Source organism: Zerene cesonia, chromosome 28 (assembly GCF_012273895.1).
Source record: "Zerene cesonia ecotype Mississippi chromosome 28, Zerene_cesonia_1.1, whole genome shotgun sequence".
Taxonomy (NCBI): domain Eukaryota; kingdom Metazoa; phylum Arthropoda; class Insecta; order Lepidoptera; family Pieridae; genus Zerene; species Zerene cesonia.
Window position 1 is genome coordinate 5,829,901 of NC_052129.1, and position 23,229 is coordinate 5,853,129.

The 23,229-nt window shown below is 34.2% G+C and overlaps 3 protein-coding genes across 3 annotated transcripts; all 3 read left to right on the plus strand.

Moving 5' to 3' along the window:
* The first annotated feature begins 2,021 nt into the window (after nucleotides 1-2,021).
* LOC119837556 (protein lethal(2)essential for life-like) lies at nucleotides 2,022-2,816 on the plus strand. Its single transcript, XM_038363172.1, has one exon. It carries the CDS (start codon nucleotides 2,127-2,129, stop codon nucleotides 2,727-2,729), a length of 603 nt encoding a protein of 200 aa, XP_038219100.1. The 5' UTR covers nucleotides 2,022-2,126; the 3' UTR covers nucleotides 2,730-2,816.
* Nucleotides 2,817-3,542: 726 nt separating this feature from the next.
* Nucleotides 3,543-6,185, plus strand: LOC119837555. The gene is made up of 5 exons (XM_038363171.1): nucleotides 3,543-3,742; nucleotides 3,906-4,081; nucleotides 4,415-4,593; nucleotides 5,067-5,619; nucleotides 6,054-6,185. The coding sequence occupies exons 1-5, from the start codon at nucleotides 3,651-3,653 to the stop codon at nucleotides 6,179-6,181; spliced, it is 1,128 nt and encodes a 375-aa protein (XP_038219099.1). The 5' UTR covers nucleotides 3,543-3,650; the 3' UTR covers nucleotides 6,182-6,185.
* Nucleotides 6,186-7,077: 892 nt separating this feature from the next.
* LOC119837709 (myb-like protein X) lies at nucleotides 7,078-19,987 on the plus strand. The gene is made up of 21 exons (XM_038363440.1): nucleotides 7,078-7,317; nucleotides 7,473-7,629; nucleotides 7,832-7,954; nucleotides 8,366-8,530; nucleotides 9,712-10,882; nucleotides 11,747-11,884; nucleotides 13,179-13,328; nucleotides 13,760-13,957; nucleotides 14,122-14,236; nucleotides 14,574-14,715; nucleotides 15,001-15,605; nucleotides 16,112-16,171; nucleotides 16,466-16,600; nucleotides 16,903-17,010; nucleotides 17,311-17,440; nucleotides 17,618-17,714; nucleotides 17,913-18,103; nucleotides 18,294-18,366; nucleotides 18,869-18,959; nucleotides 19,177-19,309; nucleotides 19,914-19,987. Exons 1-21 carry the CDS (start codon nucleotides 7,258-7,260, stop codon nucleotides 19,985-19,987), a joined length of 4,116 nt encoding a protein of 1,371 aa, XP_038219368.1. The 5' UTR covers nucleotides 7,078-7,257.
* The last annotated feature ends 3,242 nt before the right edge of the window (nucleotides 19,988-23,229 follow it).

The following is a 23,229-nucleotide window of genomic DNA, read 5'->3' on the forward strand; positions in this document are numbered from 1 at the left end:
TATGTTCCTGTATTTTCTAGACCTTTCATATTATGACCGCGACTTCACCTGTGCTGTATGAGTGTGCTGCGTTCTTTGTTTGTGTGAGTGTACCATATGCTTGCCTAGACGTTTCATTGATTAAATTACATGTCATCCATCGATACTATGCAGCGATATTATGAATGCGTGTAGTTGTAGCATTGATCTCTGAATCTAATTATAGAAAACAATATATATAAAAGTACAATAACATTTATGTTTCTATTAACAGAATAAATTAAGTGTTGAATGGTATTATATAATATATTAAGTAATAATAAAAATTAAATAACTAAATCATAGAATAAGATCATATTAAGGCATAATAATTATTGTAACTATAGCTATTAGATACCTATTTGAGAGAAAATTATTTGAATTTTTATATTTATTTCACTCACTTTTTTCAGTTTTACCTGTATGTTTGTGTATATCTGACTTATTTTTATTTTATTTTATTTATGTGACTTTATTATTTAGTTATATCCCTTCGAAAGTCAAAATATAATAAAATATTTACTTAATACATAAGTATTAGAGAAATTTAAAATATTTTAAAAATAGTCATAGCAATTTTTATAAATTTAGTTATTAAAAATAATTTATTTACTATCTCTCATTGAGTCTCTCTCTTATCTTATCATTGTATTTACCACTTTTTCCTTACTTTTTTGATTAACATCCGCTTGAACTTTTATGAATAGGTACCGCACCGGGGACGAGACGCAAATAATTTAAAATGTTCGATGGTCAATCAAAAATATATAAAAATACCTTAATGCTACAATTTTATCACGATTTAAAACGAATAACTCTGGTAAAGTATTATGTTATCTGAGATAATACTAAAGCTTCGGTTGATAAAATATCTCAATGTTTCAACCTTAGACAAATATCAGGCTAAGTGCTGGGGTTGTTATAATATTTAGAAACATCTAGAAAAATATTTGTAATTTTTTTTCTGCTTTTCAAAATAATTGTGTTTATTTAGGCACCTCTCCCAAAACGAATGATAAGATATTAAATTACCTAGTTAATTTTTCTTGTTTAGTGATTAAAGTATTAAGCGACCAATTTTTATGTATAATGTATGTACATTAAACAATAGTCATCATGGAAGCCGATTTATTTTATATGTTATATATTTCAAAGTTTTCTCACGAGACATTTTATCGTGGGGTTTTGTTAAAATGAAAATTTGTATGCAGTCGTTATACTATACTAGCTTTCCGAGCGCGGATCTACCTGCATAGTCGCGTTGCATGTCCCCGTTGCCGTGGAATTTCCGAGATAAAAATGTTTTTTATATCCTATGTCCCACCCTAGTTTCTAAACTACCTCTGCACAAATTTTCAATCAAATCGGTTAATCCATTATGTATAAAATAGATTACTAGTATCTTTGGTAATTGGTATCCCTTAAGTTATTTTTTTTTTTTGTTAATTGCTATCAAAATAGAGCACGGGATTTCATTTATGATTAATTAACTACGTAAAGGTATTCAATTTTAGAATCCGTATTTAATAAATATATAATCAACTATTAAAGAAATGAATATATTAATTTATAAATAATTGAAGATAACATAAGATAAAGTACAAACTGCACGTATATTCTAGTAATATAGATATAGTTTGGGATATCTAGAAAGTGCTGGAAATTTTATTGAGCGACCCCGAACTTGATGCTGTCCCTTTCATCGCCATGGGTTAACGCAAGGATAGTTGACTAGGTCAGTGACTGGTTATTTATGCTACTCACCACTAGATGTCAATAGTAAAAATATTCTCATTAGCTTTATGCCGACCTTATCTGAATCAATAACATTTACTATAAAATACTAAAAGAGTAATTACTTTGATAAAGATGACGTGGTGGTATCACATTTGTTGGTAATATCATTTCACGTAAGAACACGTCAGTAGATTCGAGAATTATCTACCCGATACTAGATGGCGAACTGGGTATATAAAGACAATGCAGCGTCCGCCAATGGTAGTGTTATTTGAAATTAAAGTAAACGCTTGTGATTTACGGATTGCGCTGTGTTTGCACTTAATAAATCGAGTGATAAATATTTAAGCCAATAATAAAAACACAACAATATGACACGAGCATTATCAGTTATTTTAGTGACATCTTTAATTTTCACCCAAATATATGGCGAGGAGAAATGTTCAGAGAAAAAAGAAAACCGGCTTTTCGATCAAGACTTCGGTCTGGCTTTAACTCCAGATGATTTATTGACCAGCATGATGGGACCTTGGATGCTCAGGGACTACTTTAGACCTTGGAGATATATGGAAACAATTGCTCGTGATCTTGGTTCATCGATTGTTACAGAAAAAGATAAGTTCCAAATTAATTTGGATGTACAACATTTTTCACCTGACGAAATAACCGTCAAAACATCTGATGGCTACGTTGTTGTAGAAGCAAAACACGAGGAAAAGAAAGACGAACATGGGTCTATTTCACGACACTTCATTAGAAAATACTCTTTACCCGAGGGTGCAGAATCTGACAACATCATTTCACAGCTGTCTAGCGATGGTATTCTTTCGATTACAGCACCGAGAAAGCAGATTGATTCCAAGGGAGAAAGAGTAGTTCCTATTACACAGACGGGACCGGTTCGAAAAGAAACTAAGGACAGTAGCGCACCCGAAGGTTCCTGCCAAGCAAACGATGGGAAATGCGGCATATAATCCTAATGTTTGTAGTTGATAATAATTTTGCTAATATTCTGGAGTAATAAGACTGATGACATGTAAATAAACTTTTAAACTTTATTATGATAAGCATTTTATTACCTCTTAATATGAATAACCTACTCAATAAATATCATGCATTTTATTTTTAAGCTACGGATGCTCATGCAAAAAATTATAAACATTAATATAGATGGTAGCTATACACATTGTATAAACATGGATCTTATTAATAAAAAAAATTGAATGAAATGATAAACAAGGAATTTTTTAGGTAATATTGAACTAAACTAAACATTTTTATAAGCAATAGCAATATTTTTAATAATTAGTTGAGTTGATTTATAATTAAAGCAGTCTGCAAAACTTTTATACAAATCTCTATTTCATACGAATAACTATGGTACCTAATAGGCTAAAAGGAATTAGTTCCTATCTAAATATATGTGCAAGATGTCAGGATAACGAGAATTTTGTCTTTATCTCTTGAATTACTTGGCGTACCTTTTCCTATTTCTATAAATTGTTTCTTACTCGATCCTGTTAAATATTGTGAAGTCATTGGAGATTTTATCTATCGAAATAATATAAAATTGTTAATAATTATTGTATTATTTATAGCATAGTAAATTTTACATAGAAGTAAACTGAATCATAGTTTTTGATTCACTAATAATTTTTATAATATTTACATAAATTAGCGTTATTTATTACCTTTTATAAATTGACATTGGCAAATAGTTCTGACTTGTTGCCATTAAAAAAAAAGACTTTTTGCCAAAGTCAATCACAATTTGGCTACCTCAAAAAGTCTTGTTGTGCTGTCAACTGTCGATTTATTGTTGTTTATTTATATTTTTAATAATCAAACTACAATTACTTGCTAGTTACTACATTAATCTATTGTAGGTATTAACAATGGTAAATTATTGCTGTGTCGCTGGCTGCGGTCGGAATAGTAAATCGAACAAACATTTAAATTTTTACAGTTTGCCAAAACAAAAGCATCGGTATGTTTTAATCCGTTTGTTAACAAATTAGCGTAGAAACATATTCAATTAACATTTAACATCGCAACTGTGAATATTACTGCCTTGTCCCTGCCGATGATCACATTGCCGAAGAAGCTATTTGTGTTCTCTGGTACTAGGCTACATTTTATTATAATTCCAGACAGAAACAATGGTTAAGGGCTGCTGGAAAGGAAGACTTAATAGACCAGGACATGGAGAAATTACGTAGATCGCTCAGATTCTGCTCCCGCCATTTTGAACCTTATTGTGTAAAAAATAAACATCTTCATGTAGATGCTATTCCATCAATAAGACTCCCAGGGTCACTGTCACAAGGTACAAAAACTGTTACCAATAACATAGCGTAATAAAGAGTTTCATAAACAAAGTTAGAGTGTTGGGTTAGATTTGTTGCATAATAATGTCAAAAGTATTCCTAGATAACTTTAATTATATTTTGTTGTATATGTTTCATGAGTGTGAAAATGTTACTTTTATTTATGATATATAATATACACTATTGGTTCTTACAGTACATAATAAACAAGTTATATATTATTATTATTATTATTTTTATTACATTAAATCTCTATATATACAAATCAATCTCTATTATCCTTGGTCATGCTGTCTAGATTTCATTTTAAATATTATTTTAAATATTTCCAGATGATGCAGATGAACCAACAAAGCATGATGGGATTATATGTGATGTATGCTCTGATCCCATTGTGGGATTCCGTTACAAATGTGTCTCATGCGACAATTATGATCTATGCCAGAAATGTGAGATGCTGGAAGCTCATGCAGAACATTATATGTTAAGGATACCTAAGTCTTTGAACTTTGTGAGTTTACAATATTATAGTAAAGTCAATTTTATGAATGTGAAACTTTGTATTAATGTATGGATGTATTTAAGTTATGCTTGGCTTATATAGCAAAATAATACATAAAATATTGAGTAAAAGCTCCTGAGGCAGTTATCTTGTTTTGAAATTAAAAATGGATAAACCAGTTTTTCTGAACTTAGAATGAATTGTGCGTTATCTATAGTTATTAAAATTTAACAATTATAACTAATACATTGTGTTAATTTTTCCAAATCCAATTTTAACGATGTAAATATTATTTTGATATGATTTCCCATGCTTACTTATCTGAAGAAAAAAAATTGGGTTGGCAAGTGATGAGTCTTAGTCACGGTATGGCCATAGATGCAGCTTAGAATCCCGCCTCTAAGTATTTTCTTTATGAGCATTTTAATGCTTGCTTTACTGCTATGTATATTTATGTACCTTTATACTTTATCTGTTTTCAGAAATTAGCAGACAATTTGCTAGAAAAATGGCGACAGCTCTTCAAATCGGAACATGTCACAGCAAATTGCGATGACTTAGACTTTGAAAATAATTCAAGTGACGATGAACCCATAACAAAATATGTTAAAAACAGTGACAATTGCATTAATCTCAGTGAAGACGTAAAAAGAGACATCCAAGATGAAATATCCAGAGCCGTGAAGTCATTGAAAAATAAACAAATGAATGCAGAAAAGAAACAAAAAGATTCTATGGAAATAACGATAAATACATCAAACCCAATATTCACACCTTATTTTGCAGATAACGCAACAAATTTTGAATCTAATGCAATTAATATTTCCGAAAATCCTTCAAATTTAATTGACATACATACATCAACAAATGAATCTGCTTTAAAGAGCGAGAATATACCGGAGAGTATACCAAATGTATCTACAAATGTACCAGAGTTGGTATTTGCAGATGTTAATGAAATAAAATGTGATGATACATCAATTAAAGATGAATCTATGCCATCATTATCTGTGATTAATGCAAGCACAGAAACAGGTAATGTTTGTCTATATAACTCATTCATTTTTTTTTTTCAAATGACATAAGACACGAAATTTATAAGATCATTCATGTTCCTATTCTTCCTTTAATCACATCCTACGTGAGATATAAGCCAGATAAGATATTTATTAAATAATTAGCTCTGATCATATTTTAAGACCAAATCAAATTTTAGTTGAATCAAAAGTTGAAGTTAGGATCTATTTCCAATAATAATATTATTGAATAATCTTACCTCCCATGATCCCACACATGAAATTTTTTATCACTATCCATGTTAAAACATTCATAAATCATATTTCCAAAAACATGTGGCTCAGTGATCAAAGACTCAGACTTCGTGAAAGTCTGAGCTTTGAAACAAGACAGTTATACAAAAATTAAATTGACTTATATTTCCGGATATATCAAATCATTCTTTATTTCAGGTCAAATGCAACCAGTACTGTACTTAAAATTTAATGATGTTCTAACTCAGTTAATGCTGAGTGGACCGGCTGCACAGCATCAACCACCCATAAATGTCAACCCATGTAATATATTTCAAGGAAATTAAAAATCAATAGTAATAAAAAGTGTTGTTTGAATTTTTCGCACCATTTTTTAGTTTTGTTGAATAATATGGGGGTACAACAATTTACTGATTCAGCGTAAGAGCTAATATTTTTTTGTACAAGCCTAATTCTTTTTATTATATTATACAGAAGCAGCACTCCCGTAACCATTTATAGAAATAGCTACTAAAAACAAAGTTCAATTCAGATCGTATAAACGCTCAGTGCCTAATTAGCAGTCTGCTATTAGACACATTTGTAATTGCAGGGAATTTTAATTATTTGGGGTAGTACACTTAGCAAAAAAAAAATCTATCAAACTATTCCTAATGAAAGTTTAAATATATAAAGGTAATATAAATGCGAAAGTTTGTGATGTGTGTGTTTGTTGCTCTTTCACACAAAAACTTCTGAACCGATTGCAATGAAATTTGGCACTGAATAACTGGAATAACATAAAGGCAATATAACTTTTTATCCCGATATTCCTACGGGATACGGACTTACGCGGGTGAAACCTCGTGGCGCAGCTAGTAATATTATAACTTTGCTATTACGCAAGTGCGAGTGTGATGTGGCGACGGCGCCACATGCATTGGAGGCTAGAGACTTATCGGTGTAGGTGCGGCCAAGTAGCGGAAGCCCGACGAAGGGTAATGTTATGTGACGAGTTCTGATTTACACAATATATTTTACGAGGCATGACTAGAATAATGTTTTTTTTTTAATAAAGAATATCCAAAAATATTTGCAGACTTATTGATAGGAAAACATTCCCAAATAATACGTTTTTCTTGAGTCGCCTAAATAGCATCAAGTAGAATACATCTTTTAACAAGCGTCACAAGTCAGTAGTTACATTTTATAACTACCAATCACCAATGCCATTCAAGTGTCATGGTCTGTCAGTGAAAAAATTAATGTGTCAAATTTCTTCGCTTGATACTCGGCGTAAATATAGTATATATTAATGTTTGTTTTAGGTTTTGTTTAAATTTACTATGTATTATAAAGGGTTTAGTTATGATAACAATTTCATGGAATAGGATTATTGTAAAATTAGATTTTTATAGAAATTATGGATTCTGGCGGGAGTAAAGACGCTTGGAAACCAAGTGTTAAAAATCTAACTCAATCGGTGAGTCGATGTTATAATCCTTTTGTGGTTATTAAATCGATCGTAAAGTAAAATTGTATGTTTTTGAAAAAGCTATGCAATTTATTATATTTATTTAATTTATCTCATAACCACACTGAAATAATAACATCAGTGACATAAAAAACGTTTTTCAGCCAACAAGTATGGATAACATCACAATGAATAAACAAATAACTGTAACATCATCAGCCAAAGGTGTTGAAAATGCTAAGAAGCGACTCAGGGCTTTTTCGATACAAAAGAAAACTCCACTTACTCCAGTTGTTACTCCAAAACCCAGTGGATCTGGAAGTGAGTATTATCCAATCTTATTATAATACATGTTATTTTATATAGTTCTCAGCTCAAGCATTTATTTGCGATAGTAAATGATAGTAAAAACATCTTTACAATAATAAATGAATTGTTAACAGATTTGACTGTTTATGTCATGCCATCAAGTGAAACAAACAATAAAATAATTATAATATATGTTTAATTATTTTAATCACAGATACAATGGTTTTAATTGGCAAATTGAGTAGCGTGAAGGTTACACCTAAAGCTGAGGATCAGGAGCCAAAACAGAAACAGCCCAAACCACCGAAACCGGGAGCTGTACGGAAAGCATTACAAGGTAACTAAAAGATATTTAAAGAAAGGAAGGCGGGATTTAAAATATACATTCATTGTGTTACTGCTGTAATAGATAGACTACTGTTTACATATAAAACATATATAAATTGCATTATATTCAATAGAAAAAAATGTATTACAAGTAACTAGTTTTTCAGTTTGTCTTAGCCTGGTTTTACTGAAAAAAAATCTAAAATATATACATAACTTGTGACACTTACAACAAGGTTAATTTCAGTTAGATTCCAATAAATTAAACTTGTTTGCTGCTTCATGCATAATTCTTTAGTCGCACAAGTATTTTGTTTCTGGAGTATTGAATGAGACTAAACTGTCTTTTCGTTATTTTAAACTGCTGTATGTACATCAAGAAGTTTTGTATCCGATAGAATCACCAATCTCTTGGTTACAGATTCATATACAGAGTTGCAAAGGCGAACTCTCGCAGACATTGAAGACATGAAAAGGAAAATGGAGCTAGTGGATCTTGGTATACCGTTAGGCCTCATCTGTCCTACGTCCACTAGTGAAAAAGCCATGCCGACAAAGGCTATGCCACCCATTAAGTCTTTTATTGGTAAGTTTTGATGTTTTCCCTTTTAAGATAAATTGTTGTTATAGTGAAAATCCCATACATATCCCATATTATCTGAAAAATATTGTTTTGAGATATTTCAAAAATATATACATCATGTACTTTTATTGCTTTAAATATTCTTGTATCACCAATTCATATGTAAATCTTGATGAGGTTATGATTTCTAATGTTAAGGACCAAGCTGTTTTTTAGTATGTTTTGTAATGAAATTAATCTGTATCAAAAGTTACACAAATAGATGACTTTTTATGGCCTGTTAGGGTATCAGAATAATTTTTCAGCACATAAGGACATAACTTGCAGGGATATAGATAGAGAGATATTAAAAAAATATGGGAAAAATATTCACACAGATATTATAATTTATCTCAATTTTAATAAAAAAATTATCATCTCATTTTCACATATTTTACAAATATTTATAGATGTTTAAACTGTGCTATTAAGATTTATTTCATTTTGTCACACAACAGGCATTACATAGAAAGTTCTTACGAATAATGTCTAAGCTGCTATTTGATTGTCAAACGACTTTTTTCTAATTGTTTATTTTTCATAATTTGCATGATTAATATAAGTGATGATTTCATATTTTGTTCATACTTGAAAAATAACTCGAAATAATGCAATTGAATTTTATAAACGCTATCTTTATAAAGTCCTTAATCAGTTTTTTTTTGTATGCCATTGAATAAATGTCTTTCATCTCAATGCATGTGATTTTAATATAATCGTATGCATGTGGAAATAGGTCGGTTTCGATTGTATGCTGACGTAAAATCACGCCCTGTCCGCAAAACGAAGAGAAATAGATGCAATAGTGAGTCAAGGAATTATAATGTAATATGTAGTAGGAGAATTATTATATTATGTTATGTATTCCTACAGGGTTGTGGTATGTACATAATTATTGGTATCATGGTATTTAGTGTACCTTAGTATTTGAAGTATTTTAGCTGGGTTTCCAAATTCACCTTTAAATATACATACTTATTACGGAAATGTAATCATAATGTAATAGATACTATTCTGAACTGGTAAGTGACCTGTATCGTAAACTGTGTAATAAGTAAAGTAGATTGTAAATGATAGTTAGTTTATATGTATATTAGCTAAAAGGTTTTTAAATCATAAGCTCTCAACTAACATATCCTTTTCAGATCCAGCTAAAGTCGACGAACTTATTCGTGAAGCTAAAAAAGCAAAAATGGAAGGTAGAGAATTCAAATTTGATTATCAAAAATTATTACCGGGCTACGATAATCCCTTCCAAAACAAGAAAAAGGAAGAGGAAAAAGAGAAGGAAAAGAAAGCATCAGATAGCCGAAAGAATTCAGACAGAAGAAAATCTGATAAGTACAGCTCTAAGCGATATTCTGAATATAGAAAGGAAGATAAATTCAGAGATCGTGATAGAAGTCGACAGAAAGATAGAGAAAAAGGCTCAGAATATAAATCTGCCACAAAAAAAGAATCAGAAAAGACTGCAGAAAAGGAAACCGATGTTAATCTGAGTGATTATTTAGTCTGTGACAGTTGGTCACTGGATAATGACGAAAAGACAAATAGCTCAAGCCCTAAATTTGATGATAAATCAGATTCGCAAAGCTCTTCTCTACCAGAAACTAAGAATTATAGAGAACCGTCCGATATTGTTAAAACTAATCGCGCTAAGAAGAATGAACTAATCAAAAATTCTATCATTGATAAGCCTCCTTTGAAGCTACAACCAGTTATGGATTCGTTCAAATACGAAATAGATGATAATGAGGAGGAAGTATTGGATATTTTTGACGCTGATTCCAATATAGAAAAATTCGCAAAGGTGAAACCGAAAAAGCTGGCGCTGTACGATTCTCCAGTCAAAAAGTGTTTGGATTTAGATGATAGTTCAAGAGATTTGTCCCTCGACGGCATTAACGATGACACGTTCTTGGAATCGGTGATAAATGAGATAAAAGTTAGTGAACTAAGTGATGACAGCCAAGACAAAGGCTTAGTGGAATATGATATATCGCCGGTGAAAGATGACGATACTCCCAAAACATCGAAGTCCGTGACGCCGGAATTAGATAGCAAAATGGACAGGAAACAAAGTGATTATTCAGATGGTTATAGGTCAAGCGAAAGTGGTTATAAGACTAGTGATACAACGGAGAGTGGGTATAAATCTGAAACAGAGTTCAGGCTGTCGATAGAGAAGGAATTGGATGATGCTCTAAATGCCAGCAAGATGTCGAAGGCGACGGTGGATTCGTTGGAAGCGTGGAGCTTTGTGCTGAAAATATGTCAGCCGTTGCTATTTAGGCATGATAGGAATAAGTGTTACAAGTGAGTGTTTTATAATCTATAATGAATAGTACTTATTGATTTACTTAATTAGACTTTTGAATGTGGTAGTCGAGCACGCTTCGGCACGAATTGGGCCAGCTCGCACCGGGGAAGTACCACACCCCCACAGAAGACCGGCGTGAAATAGCATTCTGCTGTGTTTCGTTCGGTGAGTGGGGGAGCCGGAGGCCCATATCCCTTTCCTTGCCTTCCCAGTCCTTTCCTTTATTCCTCTCACCAATCCTTTCTTAATCCTTTCCCAAAAAGTCGGCAATCCATTTGTGGAGGCGTAAGGTCTGTAATGGACCTTATGCCTCTACAAATGTTCATGGGCGGTGGTAGCGCTTACCATCAGGCGACCCACCAGCTCCATTGCCGACTGTGACATAAAAAAAAAAAAAAAAAAAAAAGACTATAGTCGGAGGCCCGTTTCCTCTTCCTCACCCGTCCCAGTCCATTCCTGCTTTCCATATTCAATATTTCCTTATCCCTTTCCCCTTAAAAGTGGGTAGCGGATACGCAGAGGCACTACTCTTGCGAATGATTATGGGCGGTGGTGATCGCTTATCATCTGGCGAACCATCAGTTCAGTTATCCGCTTATAGCATAAAAAACCATCGCTAATCAACTGTACGTTAAGCACTCAAGGTTTGGTTAGTCCATTGAGGGGCGACTACTCAGCTCAGGTGTCACCAAAACTTCGAAAATATGAAATAATTTTTTCATGAACGATAAATTTATAATTTATAATTTAATAATACTTATCTTTATGTAACCAAAACAGATATGACATATGACTAGTAATGTTCACGTAATGAAAATGATTTTTTTTCTCAAATGTATATAATTTAACGTATTTTCTAGGGAAACGCGTACTGATCCAAAGCTATGGTGGACCACCAACCCTAGGGGGTGTCCCTGTGTGAAGGACAGGAGTGTAGTCTACGAGGAGTTGGAGATGTGCAAGATGAGCCTCGTTGACCGCGTCTATGGGTGTGATCAGTGAGTATAAATATTAGACATAAATTGATTTGCTTGAATTTATCTGTGGAAACTATAGCCTGCTTGAAATATATTAAATTCAAACTTCAAAATAACTGTTATTTACGAGAATTCGTCAACATTATCCTTATATAGATAAAGATTTTATTTTATTTATTTATTTGTTTGTTGCTTTACATATTGTTGCTTAACAATGAATTTTTTATCTAAAATGCCCTTTACGACATGTTCTCGTGTTATTCACGTTATAATTAAAAAGATAATCAACTGTAAACATAAACATTCTTTTATAAATTAAGCTTTATTTTTTAATGTCTGTAATTATTTTTTGGCTACGCCAACCGTTAATATTATATAAAGTATTTGTATTTCTAAACGGGTTTTAATGTCACGAACAAAAAAATAACATGTCAACGTCAATTTTTCGCGCGCATCTATCGAACAGTCACGTATTGTTTCCTTAGATTTTAAACGTTTTCATGAGTAACAATAAAATTTGAATAGAAATATCATCGATTGAGCTTAATTGACTGTAAGTTTAACTTATTTGTAATATATAAATAAATTTGGTAGTTAATTATTATTTAAATCGCAAATACAAAGTAAATTTATTTAATAAGATTGTTTTTCGGTAATTTGTCATGTCAATTTTGACGTAACCTACAGATGTTGAATATCAATAATGAGAACAGGTTATATAGTTAAAATTAATTATTTTAAAAATAAATAAATAATAATATAAAATGTGACAAATATTAGTTTTTGTATATATGTATTATCATTTTTCTCGTTACGAAATATATTTTCATTTTTAAAAGTTATATTTTTATAAGATAAAGGCAACTAAAATCCAATAAGAATATGTAAATAAAATGTATGTAAAATGAATAACTCTTATTTCTGTAATATGAATTGATGGATGGATTTTTAATGTGTTTAATTATTACTTAAATTACATTATGAATTGACGGATGGTCGCGTGCGTAAGCAGCATGAAACTTTATATTAGTTTTTAATTGCAATATTTACTTTTTATGTGTATTATAGAAATATACATTGTTTTTAATATAATAACAATATTTCAAATAAAATGATTATTAATAGGAAATTAACATTTTTGGAAGATTTTACTTCATATATTCTCAAATGATTCATACGTACAGATAGAATACTGAAAATCACCGAATATTTTTTCTGCATTACAATCAAAGCTACTGTTAAATAGAAGGTAGTCAAAACCTGATAAGCTATAATTTTATACAGTTTATATGACAATAAGAAACAAATGGTGCAGGATATCGGACGAGCCGTTCCCCAAGTGCCGCAATTGGTACCCGGCGAGCGGCGCCTGCCTCGTGGAGGGGAGGCGGCTGCAGCCCTCCAGCGAGTGGGAGGGGGAGGACAGCCAGCAGCCGGAGCTGTCGCTGGACAGGGAGTACCAGAGGTGGGTGTCATTATCACCCTATTACTTATCACTGTCGTGTTATTTGTCATTATTGTAATGATCATCAGCATGATCTTTACTACCACCACCATCAACAGTATAACCATTAATATCATCATCATCACCATCATCATCACCATCATCATCATCACCACCACCACCATCATCATCATCATCATCATCATCATCATCATCATCATCATCATCATCATCATCATCATTTTTTCCACCATATCTCAGCTGACATACTACCAAATGATTGTTGAAAGTGTATTTGATGGTATAAATATTTTTTAACTGTTAGTTGCTTGTTTAGAAATGCGGTACACGTGAAATTTTTAGAAATATGTTAAAGAGATCCTGAAATGTTTAATTTTACAATAGAAATTAAATTAATATTATATCATATCTATATCATCATTATGATTTAGGTTTATGGAAGCAGTGTGGCCAGAGGTGATGGATTCAAAGAAAGAAGCGTCCAGGAGCACGACTCCCGTGCAAGAGAATAGAAAGAAGAGAAAAGAGGAGTCAGTGGAAAAGAAAGAAGACGAGAAGAAAGCAAAGAAAATTAAGTTGAGCAGCGAAGGCTGGAGCCAGGAGTCGGAAGTAGAAGAAGAAGACAAGAAGTTAGTTGAGTTAATTGGCACGAATTGTTCTTGAATATCACATATTTTCAAAATCATAACATATTTCCTGTTACAAATTTAAAATGAACAGTATATAGGCCTTATTATACACATATATTAGAGGACTATAACTCATATAAATATGATGGAGTGAATTGTTTCAGCAAAAAGATGAAAAAAGTCAAACCAAGAAAGAGAAAACACTCGACTTCAGTATCGTCGTCTCCCTCTGACAGCGAAGAAGACTCGAAGAAGAAAAAGAAAGCGCTTAAAAAGAAGGTAGATGATTCATCATAAATATTTATCCTCAGTGAAGTTGAAGAGTAATTTTAAATTGATTTTTTGCGCCATTAACGTTAAGACTTGTCACGCAGTGCTTTTTGCAAAATGTTATATGAGGAAATATCGGTTGATTAAATAACACTTATATAATGGTTCTGGCATCTAAGAAACTAGCTGATAAAACAAATATAAAAAAGAGAGTTCGAATATGTATAAAAGTATTTTCATTCAGTTAATTATTTTAGGAACAATGCGCCTCATATTATGAATTTTATCTATTTGAAATTTATTTTTATATCAACTGAATTAATACATCGAATAACTTTTTCATCAGGCATTGAAAAAGGTGAAATCAAAGTCAGCCAAGCGTCGACGTATGGGCAAGAAGTTGTTGAAAAAGTTGAAAGAAAAACAGAAGAAGAGTAAGAAGATGAAAGAGCGCGATCTCTCCGACGACGATGACGACTCGGATAGTGGTATGAATTTTGACCATCCTTTTTACACATAAGTGAATGTGTTAGAATATAGTATATGTACATAGTATCTTTTTAACGGTCGTAACCCTGAAAATTTTAATGTACATGATAAAAATGCTGTTACAACTATAATTTAGATACTTTCATTATTGCGGTACGGTTACGCAAAAAACGCGGGTTCGACTCCCGACTCGTGATCAAATTTTTTCTATTCTTTTAAAATTTCTTACTTTCATTATGTTATCTCGCATAATATTTGATGATAAAAGTGAGTTTATATTCTAGATAAAAAAGAAAGAAAATCCAAGAAAAAGAAACAAGAAAAGGCAAAAAAGAAAGATAAGAAGAAGAAAAAGGCGAAAGTTAGATCAAGCAGCTCCGACTCTTCCTCCAGTGACTCGTCCAGCGAGAGCAGTGACAGCGATAGGAGAAAGAGATCGAAAAAGAAGAATCACGACAAAAGTAAAAAGAAGACGAAAAAGTCGGACACGAAAGAAGAATTATTTGACGTTAATATATTAAATAACATTAAAACGGAAAAAATAACGGACGATGAGGGACCAAAACTGATGGAGTTCTCGCCGAGAAGACAAAAACCGCGCGAAATTATTAACGTTAAAGAATTGCAGAATGACTTTGTTGGGAATAATATGATAATAAAGAAGGAAGTGGAAGATAAGCAAGCACAAAGTGAAGTGAAGAGTATAGAAGATGAAGAAGTTAAAGAAAAAGAGAGTGAAAAAGACAATGTACAGATAGAGATAGAAGGAGAAAACGAAGTAGTTGTAGAAAAGGAGAAAGAGGCAAGTAATGAAGTGGATAGTGAATTGCATTTAGTTGAGGAGGACTCGCAAAATAGCAGTGTTGAAAAGGCAAAAGATACTACAAAGGTTAGTGGTATACAGGAGTTTTGTAACTAATTATTATACATAACTGTTTTAAAATTTTCTAGTTGTCTCATATAAAAAAGTGGTTAAAGTTACAATCGTAGTATATGCACAGAATAACTTTATATTATCACTAGCTATTCGAATTCGGTTATATCGCGCGGCATGATAAGGAGCCTATAGTCTCTCCCGAAGACTAAACTAAAAGGGTGAAAGAATCTTACATGATTTTATGTTTAACAATTAAGAACTTCCATAAAATCTTTAATCCGCTATTTCTACCTTATTTTTCGCGATAAAAAGTATCCTATGTCCTTTCCTAAGTTCAGTTCTATCTTCATACCAAATTCATCAAAATCGGTTCAGTGGTTTAGGCGTGAAAGCGTAACAGACACACAGAGCTACTTTCGCATTTATGATATTAGTAGGGATGGATGCTTGAAAGTTGTTGTTTTGCAAAAATAAGAGGCAAGTTTTTGAATTGTTGTTATTCACTTTAATGCTGCAAGGAATCCGGTGAAGAGTCAGAAGGAGAAATGTCTATGGATTATGAAATGGACACTAAACAGGTTATCTAGATCATTGTATTCATACCTTTAATTATATTTTTAAGTCAGTCGAGTCGTTAGTGTGTTTTTCGAAGTTTGAAAATGTTCATTTGAAATATGAACATTATTAAAACATAATTTCTTCGACTTACCTCTTTTGTGTTTTATCAGCTCAGTGGTAAAAGTCCAAATGGAAAAAATCTAGGACTAAATAAATCTTCCATGTTTTAGCTCTTTGTTTTTTATTCATCAGTTGTTCTATTTTATCGTAGAAAATACTTAGTTACGCCACAATAAAGTAAGGATATTTCACAGGAACCAGAGGAAAAAGAAGTGGAGAAGAGCCCAAACAAATCAATAGAAGCCGAAGTGACGCCCGAGGAGATTGTGAAGACGCCTGTGGATGACGCATCGCAGTGTTCCTCGCAGGAGTCCATCTGTAGCGTCAAGGTATTTAGTATAATAGATTTTATTGAATGTCTCCATTTTACGTATTGTTTTTATTTTAAAGAGTATGTTACAGTGTTCTAATATATGTAACTTTAAATAACACCGTGGTCCCTTGAGCCGGATCTGTCCCAGGTAATATTGGTTTTACGTTTTGGAGGAATTAGCGTAAGCAGTTTTGTTACCTATGAGAGTTTAGGTATTACTAGGATTAGAAATTTTTTGTCTATTATCTATTTATGTAATAATCCTTCGCGCTGCAGTGTGGTTAAAAATAATAATAATTGAAACGACGTGTGTGCCAGGAGGTGGGTCGGTACGCGGGCGGCAAGGAGGAGTCGCCGCGCGACGCGCTCGGCTACGAGCTGTACGAGCAGCTCGCGCTCGCGCACCAGCACCACGTGGCGCTGCGGGTGAGCCGTCCCCACCACCACCCCACCCCCTGTTCCTACTGCACTGCGGGAATTGCCTCTATGCGCCCGTACTCATTTTGCTTACACAATACTATGACTTTTATTTTCTTTGCCTTAAATACCTCATTCAGTTGACAATAACATTGGACATTTTATTCTCTATGCTTAATGTATAAAGTGAGTCTAAGATCAATACCGCCTGTTCAATGTGTTTAAAGTTTATTTTCCCGTCTTGTTTTAATTCATGTGTTACATAAGTGGTGCTGCAGTGTGTGTATGTGTGTCTGTGTCCCCCCGCAGCCGCTGTCGCCGGTGGAGGGCGGCGTGTCGCGCATCGAGACGGTGGTGCGCGCGCGCTGCGGCGAGATAAAGTGCGACTGGCGCGCCGGCGCCGAGCCCGCGCCGCCCGCGCCGCGCCCCTCGCGCTGGGGTACGCCGCCTACACAATGTTCAACATCTCACTACTTTCCACATTGACGGTTCAGTTCAGTGGAACCGTGTTCATTACAACCACCTTTGAGTCTATATTTCTTAGTAAAAATCATCACAGGTCTGGCCACTAAATAGTGTAACGACAGGCAATAATAAGTGTATGCTATGTGCGCAGGTCTGAAGCCGGGCGAAGTGAACATAGTGCTGACGGGCGGCGAGCCGGTCTACCGCATCCAGAGCCTCGCCAACCGGACCGACGGCACCCCCATTAGGTAGGCGACGTGCTATAGAGACAAACTTATATTTACTTTAAAATAGTCTGTCGAAATTGTACTGTTCTGCCATCCAAGGCAAATAACAATAGAAAAAGTATTTTTCATTCATTCGTTCATATCTAGTCCGTCTTCCTTATTTCAGACTAGACAGGAATAAACTAATATAGACTACTAAAATATCCTCTTAACTCACAGCTACGACGAAGCGTACATGGACACATATGGAGCGTCAGATAGACTGCAGTACGGCGATTGTTTCTCGTCGGAAACCGAGCCCGCCACTTTCACCGAGGTGACGCTGCAGGAGGCCACTGAGCCAGAGGAGCAGAAGGAAGAACACAAGAGTACACTGGACGACAGGATAAACCAAGCTTTGAGGGACACAGGTACATTGCGATCTTTTTTTTTTAATGGATAATGGTTAATTTCTTTCACTGATATCAATAACTAAAAATAGTGTCATTATCCTAGATCGAATAATTGAATAAAAAATTCAAATAAATATAAATAAATACGATTTTACATATTGGTCCTTCGAGCCGGAGAAGTAGTATTCACATATCAATCTCTTTTCAGTTTTGGGAGACGTGGCAAAGGAACTGGACACTGTTGAAGCGGATAAAGAGGAGGAAAAAGGGATTTTGCTAAAGTAAATTATCACGAACAAATGTAACATTTTCAACTATTTCTTAGTATTGGTTCCTTTTTATCACAAGTTATAACTTCTGGTATTATTATTTTATTACAAGTTGCATTATTATATCTGTAAGATAAGTTTTTGACGTGACAACGTCTTAAATTAGGTTGCGGCTCGGAGTTACTCATGAAAAAGTGTAACGCCCGGTAACGTTACCATGAGTCACCGAACCACCATCGGTCCGCCGCGCGCGCAGCACTAGAGAATTAGGCGCATTGATTCGGCGCGTGCTTGTGTCTCTGTCTCTGTCTTTTTAGTAAACAAAATATATTTTCTGTAGTTAAAATTTTTGCAATTCTTATTTTCATTCAATTCCTTGTTCCTATTGTGCAATTTAATAATATTCATATCAATAAATATTCTACCGAGAAAAAGACGTTGTCACGTTAAATCTTCGCCCGTAAAACCGACTTTACAGGCAACCATTTTTTACATGATTTATGTAACATTGCAGTCGGAGCGCCGGCGTGGGCGTGGGCAAGCGGGTGCGGTTCGCGGACGGATACGCGCCGGGACAGGACTCGGATACGGAGCCGCCGCCAAAGGTAGATCATAAATGTTGTCTTCTGTTAACGTTTTTTTTTTTATTGAGGCGTGATTTCATGTTTATTTCAATGTTTAAAAAAATATCAGACAAAATCAAATATCAGATATTTTACGCAAAAAAAAGTCTTATTCCTGAGTAATATATTTGTTAGTGCCAGCTTGAATAGATCGAATGTTTGTTGTTCCAATTTTGATGCGATTGTCGTTGCGTTGCAGCGGCGTCGCGCGCGGCGCTACGGCTGCGCGTGGCCGTGCCCCGCGTCGCACCCCGACCACGTGTCGCTGTGGGACGCGCTGCCCCCGCCCCCGCCGCCGCCCGGCTCGCCCCCGCGCCCCCGCCCCCGCCCCCGTACGTGCCCACTCGCATACAGCAACATGTACATACACACACTAACACCCAGTAACGTGCATTCACACGCAGCAACACGCACATATACGCGGGAATTGGCACTCACACAAAGATAAGAATACAAGTTATTTATGACAATATTCATAAATACATATATTTTTAAAATTCACAATTTATAACAATTACAATTTAGTATATATAAACAGTTTGTCTTACATATATCTTTAAAGTGTAGAATATATAAAGCCGATGTTTCCCTAGCTAGATTGCTGGGCAACCTGTATTTAGGAGAAACAGCTTGCTTCTAAAGTTAATTCACAATTTAAGCCATTAGACAAGTATTATTATTAAAAATTATAATTGAATATAATAGAGATTATAGTAGAGATGTAGTCTTTCGTTTCGTTTGAGGAAAAAGTTTTTTCCTGTTCTTTATAATTAGAACAAATGCAATAAATAATCCTTTTATTTATACCTAATTGACTTCTCAACAAATTGTTTTATTAATAAATCGATAATTTATCTTAACCTTAACATTTATAACTAATATTTAACACAGATTTTTCAGTCTATAGTTAATTAATATAGCAATTATTGTCGCCAGAGGGCGCGCTGCCGCTCCCGCTGGCCGGCTTCATGCCGCCCGAGCCGCCGCCCGGACTCATCGCCCTGCACTGACAGACAGACAGACACACAGACACACAGACACACATCTACGTGCTTGTTCAATTAAACATATGGAAAATATGTCGTAAATACGTGTTCCTTTCCTTTGACATATTTGTGAACAAAGTAAGAATTAAGGCTCTAAAATTTATGATTAAGTTGAAAGAAATACCTCCTGTTTATGATTTGTATACTTGGTTTGGAAGTACACGGTATAATGAGAGTTGTCTATTGTAAATAAAAGTAAATATTAAGTATTTTGTTGTTTTATTCCTACTCGCCTTATTTAATTATACTCAAGATATTAAGTCTCGTATTATTTTTAAACTACCAATGTGTTAGTTCTGCAAAAAATAGCTCGTGGGCCTCTTATCCCTTATCCTACAAATATTATAAAAGGAAATGGTTATAAGGATGTATGGATGTTTGTAACTCTATCATTCGATAATCATTTACAGTTTTTGATGATACGGGCTGTTTTAGTGTTAGAACAACACGAGCTATAGAAACGCTTGCTATCGTTCGTGGGTCTGCGGCGGAAACAGCGCGACGCAGCTAGTGAAGCAACAAATAAATAAAATGATTAATTATTGACTTCATCAAACGATTTAACACGTATATTATGTACCGTTAAATAAATGTTAAACCGTCGTAACTGAGAATTAATACATGTGCACCTCATATGGTAGGTATACAAATTTCAGTCAAAAACCAAATTCCTTAAAACACGCGCTGTAATGTGTGTTTTAAAACAATACTCTATTGGATGGTATTTTGTTAAATATCGTAAGTACGTTAAATACAATTTATTGACTTTTGTTTTTGATAGTTTGATACTTACTGATGACGTTTTGTCTAAAGTAAAAAATTGTAACCCTATTCATAGGTCCTAAATTCGATTCCTCGTGATCGTGACCAGCTGATTATTATGATTAAAACAATTATCTGCTGTCGTAATAGTCTTTATTGGTTACTCTTTACATTACATTTTAAAATGTACTGTAATTAAAGCATGTCTCGTCATAGATTCTAGTAAAAATACAAACGCAACATATTTTTCTGTAAGTTTCGTACCTTTACTTAGGTATCTTCCTCGAAAGATATCTTTAAAGAGCCAATTTATCCATATATTGGCTATATATAGGGCCGAACTAGTCAGTTTTGAGACATCGTCAAATTCGGTTATTACCTTCAAGGTAAAATTGTTTCAATATTTATTACAAACCATTTTTCTTAATTGTGAACGTTCAATAAAATGACTACTTTAAGTTTACTTTATTTGGCATAAATATTAGAGGAAAAAAATGAAAATTTATTAGAAAAGACATATTGAATCCAGATTTTCATAATTACATACTTACGCTCAATCAGTCGAGTGCTCGTTATTAAAGGATCATATAAAAATAAAACTACAGCATTAAAAACAATAAAATAGATTTTCATTTATTGTGAGACGAAAAATACAACAATGGTACTTATTATCTAAAATGATTAGTGGCAGATTGTCATGTCAAAACAATTGATTGTTAGGTAGGTGGCGGCGACCGCCTACTTACAGTACTCCCTAACATATGTCTTTCATCGGAAACCACGTGGTACGTAACGAATATCAACGAAACAGCAATATAATACACGAAACGATACCATGGCCTATATGCGCTGTAACCGTACTAATATTACCATTTAAACATATGAACTTTCAATAGATTCATTTTAACTAACTTCTCTTAAAAAGGCTTTTACCGAAGCTAATACTCGATTACTTACAAGATCGTTAATAGTTTAATGGTCGCGTGTCTGGAGCGAGCCCCGGCCGCGCCGGCGCACCTCACCGACAAAACGTAACAACTCTCAATACCGCTACAGGAAACGCTCTATACAAAATTGAACTTGCCGATTCGCTACATCGTTTCACTTTATTTATATTATTTATTACTAAAACAAGTGGGCAGCGAGCTGTTCGATTCTCACTAACTCTCCTTACTTTATAAGTTGAAAATGCCACTGCGATCCTACGACGCCTATCAGCGCGGGCGCGGCCCTTGGCCCCGAAGCCCCGCGCCCTCGTGTGCAAGGGGCCCAGGGCCCCGTGGCCGGGACACGCGGGCCGCGCGGCTAGCTATTGCTCATAGAGAAAATATGCAAAATCAATTCGTTACATCGTAGACTATAACTTTGTTTAATAAACTTGAAGTATTTATCAATAATCAATAAGTACGTTATAATAATTGAATAGTTAGTATGTTTTCATAAGAGACTAGCATTACAAATAAATACCTTCAGCTATACAATTTTATCTATTTAAACATTTTGAAGATGTTTAAAGTGGACTACGTCGGTGCGCACTCAGGTGCGCGCGCACCCGGATGCGTCTACGTTCGAGATATGACTTAAATGTATACTTAGATTTAGGGGAAAAGGTCGTCAAAACAAAAAAGAAAAGTTATTGAAATTTATAACAAACACCTTAACTAATACTTCAATAATTTAGTGTTAATCGTACCGTGCGACTGGCTATACGAGGGACGTATGTTATAAGGAGTGTATTCGATATTCCTTCTTAGTGAGTAAAAAACGCGATCCTACTTGGACCTATTATTCAATAAAAGATCACACACACTACGGCCCGTTAGTGTATTGCAGTGCCGTCGTAGTGTGTGCCGAGTTTTGAAAACCGACTTAACAATTATTTATAACATATGAACTGACAGGTGGAAGATATTTAAATAGTTCCTTCGAGTAGGACTCGCGACCTCATCACACAAGTCTGGAGCCCTCGCTCCTAAGTCTTTCGATCGTCTGCGTTTAATGCGATTAGCGTAATTATAATATTGCATACAGTTAACAATTCCAATCGATGTAAAAAGGTACAATTTAATTTTTACATACGCTATTATAATTAAGATACTAAATTACGCACTAACTTTCCATTACCATTTATCCCTTTTTATATATACACTATTCAAATTGTATTATAACAATAATCTATTTGACGCTAAGAACTAACCGTTCCGTCCGTTCGAGCCGACCTCGGGAAGGGATGATACGCGCGAAATGTAAAAGAAAAGTCCACATATTTCACGCACAAGGGATTACGCTTTGCGAATCTTTTTAGATTTTCCTAGAGAATAATAAGTGTTTTATTTGTAAAGTTTACCATACGAATACGAAGTTATAACTCGAGGCGGGTCCCCCGTACAGCGAGCGCGCAGGCGCGGGGGCGGCGCGGCGTGGCGGGGGGCGAGGGGCGCGGG